Genomic DNA, 12,524 nt, shown 5'->3' on the forward strand with positions numbered 1-12,524 from the left:
TAGGCCGCCAGTAAGGTCTGAGGCGCCAGTTTTTTTTTTTTTTTTTAATATTCTTGGTTAGTTAGTGGCGGCCTGGACCACCGGTAATGTCCAAGACAATTACTGACGGCCAGGACCGCCAATAAATTCAAATTTTCGTAATTAAATATTATTTGATAAGTTTGTGGCGGTTTTGATTAATTATTGGGGGCTTAGGCCGCCAGTAAGTTACTGAGGGCCAAAACCGCCAGTAAATTTCGCCGGTAAATGAGTATTTTCTTGTAGTGAGATACACTTTCCAAAAGAGAAATGGTGAAAGGATTGCCTAGAATAAAAGAGAACCATGACTTGTGCTCAGACTGTGTTACAAGCAAGCAACATAGATGTGAGGTACCACTTTCTCAGAGATTTGACAAAGGATGAAGTTGTTGAGCTCATTCACTGCAGCACACATGATCAACTTGCCGACATTATGAATAAAGCTCTGAAGCTTGATCAATTTTGTAAGTTTAGGGAGAGACTGGGTATATGTGATGTTGATGCTTGTGTTTAGCTATTCTTGTTTGTTTTAGTTCTTGTTTGTAAACTGTGTTCAGTTTAGGGGAGTGAATGTTAGGCCTAGCCAGTTCGAGTGATTTAGCGCGCGCGTGCAAGTCAAGCCAAGGCAAGGCCTGCGTGCCAAGCCAAGCAAGGCCTATATAAGGACCATTGTAATCACTTTGATCAATTAATGAAAAACACTTTTTCTCTCCTAACACCTCTCACTTATAAAGTGTTCAACCTCCACTTTTCTAAACAATGTGAGACTTAACAGAAATTTTTTTTTCTTCATTCATTACTTGTACCACCGTTGCTTTGCTCAACGGGACCCGTTGTCTGACCATTTTTATCAGGAAGACTTTCGATATAAAGAGTCGGTCGAACCCTTTGTCGAACCATCGACTTTGATACCACTGTTGGGTCACGAGGGGACAATCAAGGGATCATCCAAACATTGGGCTTAAAACAACTATACAAGTGAGTTAGACACAACACTTTAACCTAAACTTTAATGCGTTAGATTTATGAATCATTTAACTTATAAAATGTTCAACCTCCAATTTTCTAAGTAATAAGAAACTTAAGTCAGATTTTTGGCAATATTGCTAGAATTTTACTTTTAATTGTTGTTGTTTGTGATTATTATACCGCTGATGATGTGATGTGAGAGTTCTGATAATTAAATATTGATAGAAGAAAAGGGTAACGGACATATGATAAGGCACAGTTTGTTTGGACAAGGAAAGCAGGTCCCATAACGCGGTTTTGCATATGATGTTCAGTAATACAGAGAAGCAACAGCTGTGTCTGTGTGACTGCATTGCATATGCAAAGCGTAAATTGGATAATTTTGAACTCAACTGCGTGTGTAGATCGAGTGTACTAGTACATACATACAGCTGAGAACAAAGAATCCTATGTACTAGTAATTTCTGTCTCTATCTCTACGTAGTTCCATTAATAAAATAGGATAGGATAGGATCATGGGACACAAATTTTTTTATTGAAACTAAATTTATTTTTTTATTAATATTTTTTTAATTTTGTTTTTGATAAAAATGAGGGTTTATCCCGAAAAGAAAAAATTACACCTAAATTAAACGAGAGAATAATTATCCATAATTTTACCATATTTAATTTTCGATAAATATTTATCGAAATAATTATTGACTGAATTTTTTTTTTTTTAACTTTCACCACCAGTTAAATTTAGTTCGGGGGTCAGTTCTAACTTCAAGTGGTTTCAGCCCCTTCCCAATTTCAGTTACAGGGATCAAACCGTGGTCTTTCCTACCAAGTTCAACACCAATCACCACTAATTAAACCATATAACAATTGATATTGATATATATATATATATATATATATATATATATATATTAAGTCTAATTGCAATATATTGGTGGTACTAATTAATTTAGTATTTTACCCATAAGAAGGAAGCTTCACAAAGAAAGAACATAGAAGTAAATTAAAAAATATATTAAACTAAAGAAACAAAAAACAATCTGGCAAAATTGTCCTATATTGACCACTAAAGATTTGCTACCTTGAGAAGCAAGCCTCCACATATCTCTCTCTATAAATACTCTCTCTCTCTCCACATTCATCTCCAAATCTCATTCATCAAACAACATTTCATATTCACTCAAAAACAACAACCTTAATCACCACTTAAAAAACCTTAATCTCTCTCTCTATTATGGTTAAGTCAGAGAATAACACCAAAATCAAAACAGAACCATTAACAAAAGCAAATATTATCTCAGATATTAGCAAGAAAAAGAAGTATAAAGGAGTAAGAATGAGAAGTTGGGGTTCTTGGGTTTCAGAAATTAGAGCACCAAATCAAAAAACAAGAATTTGGTTAGGATCTTATTCAACTCCAGAAGCAGCTGCTAGAGCTTATGATGCTGCACTTCTTTGCCTTAAAGGTTCTTCCTCTGCATCAAATCTCAATTTCCCTCTAAACTCTTCTTCACATTATTGCAATATTAAGAATCTTCAAGACATGTCACCAAAATCCATTCAAAGAGTTGCTGCTGCAGCTGCAAATAGTTTCATTGACAACAATAATGTTAATGTTAGTACTACGACCCCGTCATCGACATCTTCATCATTGGTTTCATCTCCATCATCAATGGCTTCTTCTGATGATGTTTCTTCACTTATAACATCTTATGATCAAGCTAATGATGGATCAATGGATATGATATCAGAAACTAATTGGTATGGATTAGAAGGTTTACAATCTCCTAAATATGTTGATCATATGTTGTTAAGTGCTTCTTTCTTTGATATTGATTCTTTATCACATTTGCTTAATGATGATGTGTATGAAGAAAGTGATATTAGTTTGTGGAACTTCAGCTGAAGGAAGAAACTCAAATCATCATTTTTTTTTTCTTCTTAATATTCAATTCAATTTTAATTCTTTTGTCTTCAGTGATACTACTTGAAGATATTAGTGTAAGAAATAAATATATATGGCTTAATGTCACATATTAGAATATATTGTTCAAGTTCAATTGTATATCTTTTGGTACATTAGTGAATAATGTTAGATTAAATTCATATTTACAAACACAAGAGAATTTTTGGCTTCTATAAGATGGATTTTTATACATTTGAAACTATGTATATCATTGGTGCAAAGCTTGTTATGTCACTCATGAACAAAAGGAGGAAAATACATTTAGTAGACATGCCTGTTTGGTTGAGTGGAAAGAAAGATGGAGGAAATAAAATTACGCAAACTAATGAATGAACTTCGACTAACTTTAGTACAAATTTATTCATTGATTTTCGTAATTTTCTTTTCTCCCTCTTTCTTTCCACTCAACCAAACGGAAGAGTAAATATGTAATTCCTTTTCTTAATGCAACTATGGAATGTTAGGATTTGGATTGCCTGCGGTTGAAATAACACATTGTTTCATATCTCAACCATTAATCAAACATATGACGGTTCAGATTACTTACTAATAAAATCTACTTAAAACGATATCTACCGTTGATCTCAAATCGGACGGCTTAGACCAATAACTACGTGATGCAGTTATTGCGTCAAATTCAAACCCGGAAAGTTAGCGTGTGTTTGGTTCTGCGGCGGAGAGAATTGATTTTGGCAGAATTGATTCTGTAAAATTGATTCTGGCCAAAATTGATTTTAAGCTGAAGTGGTTTATGTTTGGATATATTCATGAAAAAGTGAGTTGAACAAAAAATTTGAGTGTAAAAATCAATTCTAGAATCAGAAGCTACGATTTCTAGCTTCAAGTAGAATCAATTATGGAGGCAGAATCAATTCTACTTTTGAGAAACCAAACAAGTCAGAATCAATTCTACACGTTCAGAATCAATTCTGGATGCTCGAGAATTGAAACCAAACATACACTTAGGAGAGATGTTCACATCATATTCCTTTATCCAATGTGGTACTACTTTTTACAACGGACAAACAGTGAGTATTTTGCCCATATACGACTTAAAGCGGACAATTATAATATCTTGAAAATCCGGTGCTGGGCACTTGAGGACAAAGTTTCTGAAGGCCAAAATAATATAGTTAAATATCAACGATGAATTGATATTTATATGAAGATTGTTCTGTTTTCATTGTTCTTCAATTGGGTCAATTTAATTTGTTTAGCACTAATAGGTAGTAGCATTTCCTGACCAAAAAAAAAAGGTAGTAGCATGAATCACACAAATTTATACATTATGATGAAATCAACTTTCTTTTTTTGTGTGTTTCATGCTGGTATAACGTGCTAAGAATATTAATATGCATGATCTTATATTCTTCACAAACTAGGAATTTAAGAAGGGTAGCCAAACTTTGCCACTTTTTGGCTAACTTTGGAACATGATCATGTGTCCAAAGACATATGACCTATATCCTCTTGTGTAATGGGAGAAGGCATGGGATGCCATTCTCTTTTCGTTTTTTTTTTCTTTTCCCATTTACATTGCATCTATCTAACTAATGATCTTAAACAAGGACAAAGTGGTCTCTCGTAAGATGATTTAAATATATGTTTTTAAGTAAGAACAATCTTTGCTTTACAAATCAGTTTTATAAAACCGAGTTAGATTCAACTCAAATTATAATATGCTATCAGAACATCCTCCAAAATTTGTCAGGTCGCTTATTAGGTTTCTGCTACCGATTTTATAAGGTTGAATTAGGGTCAATCCAAATTATTGCAAATGTAGAAGAGAACATGGGGAGGATTAAAACTTTTGCTTTTGGTGTTATTTGTTCACGTCAAACAAATGCATCTACCTTTGCTTTGCTGCTATGAAGTTTATGTATATATTCTTGGGCTTGGGCCTACATAGCATAATGTCTTTTTTTTTCATCATCAATATCCGGCATACTGAACCGTCTAATCTGGTTCGGAATCAGTTATCACATCAAGTGGTTCCAATTTCATCCCGATCGTAATTACATGAATCGAACTGTGGTCCTCCTTATTAAATACAACGTCAATCACCATTCACCACTGACCAACTAAACTAACGATTGGTTGGTTAGCATAATGTCTCTAACTACATCATCATTTTTTTCAATTTCTGGTTAAATCCTGACTAATCTAATCCTAACATCTATTACATCATCAATTTATTAATTTAGCTTACTCTCAATTATGCACATGAAAATGATACAAGTAAATGACAATTTAAATGTTGCATTTTGAGACACAGCATGTGTAGTTGCGTTCTAATTTTGGCCATCAGCATGTGAATTCAAAGAATCAATAAATCTGCGAATATGATAGATAGTATTTTGTAAATATTATTAGTGTTGCGTTTGGTGTCAACAAACCAAATTTGTGGCATTTTTCAAAATCAGTTTCATTTGGAACTATGCTAATAGTTTACTGGTAATTAATTAGTATGCCATTTTATGTTAAGCAACAGACACTATATAATTCAATAATTCACAATTATTAAGATCCTGATTACAAATTATATTTGACATGAATCAATGACATTAGCCATAGCCATTATGTATCTGAGTATATCCCATAATATAAAGAAGCAGTGCATAACAATAGTTAATGGTATTTTTCATGTGCGATCACTTATTTTTCCTATAATAATAATTGTGGCAAAGAATAATTGCCAAACAAAAAGAAAAGTAGTGTGGTAGGGAGTCGAGATCCAACATTAAGCATGAGATTAACGATCCTTGATTGGCCTTATTAAGACATAATTTAGTTTGGTGAAATTGTGATTATTATTATTATTATTATTATTATTATTATTATTATTATGAGGGATCCGTCAACTACATGAGTTTTTTTTTTTCTTTTTGAATCAGCACAATTTTATTAAAGAATGATATTATGCACAAGGAGTACACATATCACTAAAAATACAAAGACAGTTAAAAACTGGAAAGCTAGAAACAGGAACAGCAGCAACTGCCGAAACCAAAAACAGATACAAAAAGAACAAGAGTGGAAAAGAAAAAACACTATCATGCTCTATCAAAGCATAAAACGAACTCCACCAATTCACCTTCCAAAACATAACATCGGTTCTTTGCTCCATTCATAGAAAAGGCATGGGGTAGTGTTAGTTCTGCTAATCCACCATTTCCAAGAGGTTACCTTAACCTCTTCCACCAACTCAATTAAATCACCCGTCCCGTTGTCGAAGATTATCTTGTTCCGTAAAATTTTTATAAAAATTCAAAATCGTTTGATACTTTTTCTGATAACTTCAATTCAACGTACGACACACTTTTAAAAAAATCGTTGAATTTCAATAATCTGAATACATAACTATATTTTTTGAATTTTTATAAAAATTTGTGGAGTTGATCTACTCAATAAGATCTTTGAATTCAACCGTTGGATTGAAGAAATATAATGCAGATATCAAGTTATTTAAGCGGAGTAAGTCAATGGAGACTTACTCCTGAATCAACGGATCCCTCCTCTATTATTAATTTATTATTATTATTAAATTATAACAAGGGTTGATTTCAAATTGTTTAATAAGATTCAAGCGGCGCACAACTTTCCAACTGCGCAAGCAAAATAAATACTACTCCCTCTAATTCAAATATTTGTTCCTTTAGAGTTTTGCACATAGATTAAAAAATAATAAATATTATAAGTTGAGTTATTTTTACCTTTATTAATTAAAAAAGAGAAATCAATTAATGGATAGTTTTAGTTTTTGTAAGGGTACAAATGACACTAAAAAATCAAAAATCTAATCGATAGCATGTACAAATAGTGCGCACCGACAAACCTGTGCGCGTGAGGGCGTGTGCGTCGTATGCATGAAGTAATCACACACCGTAGTCACAAATGCCACTCAAAATATTGATTTCTATTTGTGTTATTTGAATCACTATGTCATGTTCCCGTCACTTATCATCATCTCGCTCTTGCTCTAGCTGATACTTGCCTTTTCTCCCTAATGGCTCGAGACCACGTTGTTATCGTGATTCCCGGCAATGCAGAGCCTTCCACCAGCAAAATTCATGATGACGATGCAAAGACTTCTTCCACCAGCAAGATTGACATAACAAAGACTTCCACCAACAAGATTGATGATGATGACGGCGCAAAGACTTCTTCCACCAACATGATTGATGAAATAAAGGAGATTTTGGACGAAGACAGCAATGAGAACCAAGCGGCGATGGAAGAGTCTCTGAAGGTCGAAGAGTATTCGAAGGTGATGCTTTCCTTTTTTCCTATATTAATTTATTCATTGTTTTGTGTTGCTAACTTTATGTTTCTAGCATGTTGGAGATAAATCCCCCCCCCCCCCAACCAAACCCTCGTAGGTGGCACGAAAAGGTCGAAATTCTAATCGGTAGCATGTAAAAATTGCGCGAACGGGAGAAAGTACGAGCGCTCGCACGAGGGCGCGTGCATGCGTAGGCACGACGTAATCACACACCGTAGTCACAAATATTGCCACTCAAATTATTCATTTCCCTTTGTAACATGTGGTGGGCTTATTTCTATTTGGATTATTTAAGTCACTGTGTTTTGCGTTGTAGACAATCATGTTCCACTCACTTATCATCATCTTGCTCTAGCTGAAACTTGCCTCTTCTCCCTAATGGCTCGAGATCACGTTGTCATCAAGATTCCCGACAATGCAAAGTAGTAAGATTAACGTAGCAAAGACTTTCACCAGCAAGATTGACATAGCAAAGACTTCTTCCACCGACATGATTGACGAAATATAGGAGATTTTGGATGAAGACGGTGGCAATAACCAAGCGGCGGTGGAAGAGTCTACGAAGGGCGAAAGTAAGAGTGCGTGCAAGGGCGCGTGCGTGCGTAGGTACTACGTAATCACAAATGCTACTCAAATTATTGATTTCTCTTTGTAACATGTGGTGGTCTTATTTCTAATTGGGTTATTTACGTAACTTTGTTTGCGTTGGAGACAATCATGTTCCACTCACTTGTCATCATCTTGCTCTTGCTCCAGCTGACACTTGCCTCTTCTCCCTAATGGCTCGAGACCACATTGTTATCAAGATTCCCGACGATGCACAAGCTTCCACCAGTAAGATTGATGATGATGTTGGTTCAAAGACTTCTTCCACCGACGAGATTGACGTAGCAAAGACTTCCACCAACAAGATTGATGATGATGATGACTAGGGGTGCTCAAATCCAAACCAATCCAAATAAAAATGGCAAACCGATAAAAAAAAAACGAAAACCGCAAAAAACCGAATAATTTTGGATGTATTTGGATGTTGTTTTGTAAAAACCGTTGGATCGGATCGGATTTTGGATTGATTTTTCAAAACCGATCCAAACCGCATACCTATTAATTATATGTTGATTATTTTTTTTAGATGTTTTGTAGTTACTCTGGCTCCATGGTCTTATGGTGCGTTTGAAAACTAGACTGTCATAAGGCATGGCCAGTGAACAATCCCAAAATTTTTATTGCTGGGATATTTGAAACTTGAAAGTATGTTTTAATTTCTTACTAGGTGTTCAACCCGTGCGTTGCACGGGTTTGATTAGAATGTTTTAAAAAAAAAAGTTGCGTTTTATAATAAATTGTATTAAAAAAGTTGCGTTTTATAATAAATTTTTTTTCTCCATTCAAGTGAATCTATAATATATATAGATAGATAAAAATTGTTTTAAACACAGACAATGTGTCATTCAGGTGTATATAGAAATTATTAGAAGTGCATTCGATTAGTGTATTATATTAAAAATTTGTTTTATTAATCTTGTTTTTTCTGGGTTTAATTTATATATCTTCAAATTAGTGTAATTTTTATTTTAATGTATTTTTTGTTTTTATGAAAATACAGTGGATCATTTTAATACATTCTTTATATCTACCATTCTCTGTAGCTCTCTATCTTTATCTTAATTATACTTCAATCTCATCATTATTTTATATGAAAAAAATGGTTGATACTTGTCTTGACATTTAATTTATAAGAAGAAGATGACATGTTAATTAATCGTAAATTATTTTGAAGTATTAATTTTTTTTATACTTTAAAGAGGCTTTTTATATTAGACTAAATATTCAAAGAACTTTCGAAACAACTTTGTCATGCATGTGTAGTGTAAATAGTATTTTATAGGGTTATTAAATATATTTTTAATCCTCTAAATATATTTCAAATTAAAGTCAAAACACTATTAAAATGAAAGATGTAATCTTCATATCAAAGTCGCAATATTACCAAAACATTTCATTGTCATTCCGCTTGAATAAATTTGTCATATCGCTGATCAAACAAAACGATGAGATTATGAGTTTGCTAAGCATGCGAAAGGATACTGCACTGAAAATGAATATCTTATTCATTTTAATTTTGATCGGTTTGATATTATTTTGGCAGCTTACGATTCACATCATGAATTCACATCGACTTATCATAAAGAAAAAAACTTTGTCATAAAGACATACTATAGTATAGTCTACTAATATATTTTTAAGGATCGACATCGACTTATATCCACTATCCTCTCTATGTTTCTCGCATTTTCTCTCTCGATTCACTATAATTTGTCAAATTTTATATTAGAGCTAGAATTCAAAAGAACATTTTTAATAAAAGAATATATTTTTTAAAAGAGAAAAGAAATCATACATGTTCTAATATTCTTCAGATAAATATGGGATTTTATCTTAAACGTCTAGCATTTATAATCCTCAATTCAAAATATCTTTTTCTTTTTTCCTTATGAATTTGATAAAATAAAAATAAAAAACACACAATGAATAAATATGGCTAATGATATCAACTTAATATAAAGAATATGTAAGAGCAGAGTTATCCTTTCAATTATACTAATAAGTAATCACCACTAACTCTTATTTTCCCTCAATTAATTGGTAACAATCATTTATTATTCTTAAACATTGTCTCTTTTATTTCTACTTCGTTTAAAAAATATATTATACTATTTAATAATTATCTTAAAAATAACAAACTTAAAAAGCGATTTAACAATATTTGGATAAACAACGAAAATAGCTAAAACTACAAAAAAACAAAAAGTAATATTGTTACCCAAAGTAAGGAATATTGTTAGGCAATTTTTTTTTTTAAAAAAAAAACATAAACTAATTAAAGGGAAATTTATTAGGTATATCCAGCACAAATAAAAAGAAAATCAAACAAACATTTACTCAAAAATTAAAAGATGTAGTCTTGTAAAGATGACACATAAGTACAATATGTTAAGGAAACATAGGAGTTGTATATAACATGCATTGCAACAATGTCTCACTCGTTGAATATGAAGAAGAAAAAGACACAATGAGATTACAAAATTTTAGAAAATTACTATTTTTCTACGATAAAACTAATAACTCTTCCAAGCTTCAAATATAAATTTCAGATGCCCATATATGTATGAGGAGTGATTGTACATAAAGGTTTGACACTCAAAATAAGTACACAAAAAACAACATTAAAAGGGTTATCTTTCACCTTTCATAATTTTTTTTTATACTGCTCGTTTGTAAACACTATAATTTTATTTTATTTGTTATGAGATGAAACACTATGATTTATGAGATTGCTTTTAGCATATATAATGACTAATAGAATGAGAAAGGGTGGAATTTTTTTGTAACTTAAGCTTAATTACATTAATATTAGAGATTAATTTATTATACAGAAAAAGAGAAAGTGAGAAGATTTTCTACAAACCAAAAGAGTTACAACATAAAAGCTCACATCATACAAAACACAGATACAATTGTTTCTCCTCTACATATAGTAAACAATTACCGGACTATATAAGAGAGATTGATAAGATTTTTTCTACAAATCAAGAGAGTTACTACATCATAAAAGTTGACACTATCCAACTCATACATACAATTGCTAACCCTCTGCATAGCAAACAATTATTATCATTAATCTTATCTTTTCATCATACATATACATGTCATCTATCTAGCTCAATCCAAAGAAGTTTGAAAAAAGGTTTGGAATTAAATTAATTCCACAACAATATATCAAATTCTACAATTGTACAACTATATTTTTTAATTTTATGACAGCTTACTAAAGTTCCCGATGGCATAACTTGTATCCAAACATGCATCTGTCACTTCAAGCTTAAATGTTACCCTTTATATGTTGCGGTAGCAATCAACCACTCCATTTGCACGCCTCAAAAAGCTACACCAAACACAAATTGGTAGGTGCTTAAATTAAAAGAGTAATATCATACGCTGATTATTATGAAAAAAGGACACAAAATGAAAATACAAATCTTTGATTATTATTCTCCTTCTGCAATACACACACCTCTCAAATTGAAAGTCCACAAACTCATATCTAGCAAGAGATTGTTCATAAGGCACATATATATATATAGTCAATTAATGTCACGTTTTAATTTTTTGTGGGAATTGAAAGGCTAAGAAGATTTTTTGATAGGAAAATAGTAAAAAATTGCTAATATTAAAAGAGTGTACTGTTTCAAAAAAATGACAACTTTGCATATGATTTAGGCCATAAAAGTTAATGAGAAAGTTATTTGGGAGTTACAAACATGAAGGAAACATAAGAGTATACACAATAACAATGCATATGAAAAAATATGAGTTTGTAGAGATGACACATAAGCATAAGAGTTTTTGTAGAGATGACACAGCAAAACAAAGTTTGCTTTACAATTATATATATATATATATATATATATATATATATATATATATATATATATATATATATATATATATAGAGGAGGGTTATATTGACTCCAAGAGTAAGTTTTATAACTTACTCCAAATCTTGACCTTTGATTTTAATTCCAATTAATGGCTAAGATTGATTGATAATAATTATTAAGGTGAGGCTTATTTCTTTGTTGCACTGGAAAATAAGGATGATCAAAACATACCTCAAATAGAATGAATTAATGAATTCTTCTACCATAAAAAGAAGAAATTAAACCATTAATTATCAAAAATCAAAATTATCAAAATAATGATTCTTCGCCTTTGTTAATTTTTTATACGCATAATAAATTGCATAGTAGAAAGGATAAAAATACTCTACCAAAAAAAAAAGTATAAAAATACAAATGATAACATTTGTACCAACAAAAAAAGAAAACAAATTTTAAACCAAAAAAAAAAAGGTAAACAAATGATTGCATAAAAATAACAATAATTGGTACATTTTCTTATAAAAAATATACAATAAAATAATCAACTCCATTTAAAATAGTTCAACATAACAACGGCAAAGGAACACATGAATAAAACACATAACACAAATAAATAACCAATATTATGTACCAAAAAAATAAATTAAATAACCAACATTAACTCTTGCCATAAGCATAATAAGAGCTAAAAGTTCAAAAGCAAAAGATATAAAAATCCAAAAAAACCATCACTATGGTCCAACCATCATCATAAACGCGGATTGAACAAACATAAAATTAGGTGTATAGGCAAAGAGAAGAAAAGAGCACACATGAAATAAATGGTGTATTGTCAACAAAAAAAAAA

At 31.5% G+C, this 12,524-nt stretch overlaps 1 protein-coding gene across 1 annotated transcript; it reads left to right on the top strand.

The window, feature by feature from the left end:
- Window positions 1-2,125: 2,125 nt before the first annotated feature.
- Window positions 2,126-3,016, top strand: LOC123897920 (ethylene-responsive transcription factor ERF014). Its single transcript, XM_045948738.1, has one exon. The coding sequence runs from the start codon at window positions 2,222-2,224 to the stop codon at window positions 2,891-2,893; it is 672 nt and encodes a 223-aa protein (XP_045804694.1). The 5' UTR covers window positions 2,126-2,221; the 3' UTR covers window positions 2,894-3,016.
- The last annotated feature ends 9,508 nt before the right edge of the window (window positions 3,017-12,524 follow it).

This window comes from Trifolium pratense, linkage group LG7, assembly GCF_020283565.1.
Source record: "Trifolium pratense cultivar HEN17-A07 linkage group LG7, ARS_RC_1.1, whole genome shotgun sequence".
Taxonomy (NCBI): domain Eukaryota; kingdom Viridiplantae; phylum Streptophyta; class Magnoliopsida; order Fabales; family Fabaceae; genus Trifolium; species Trifolium pratense.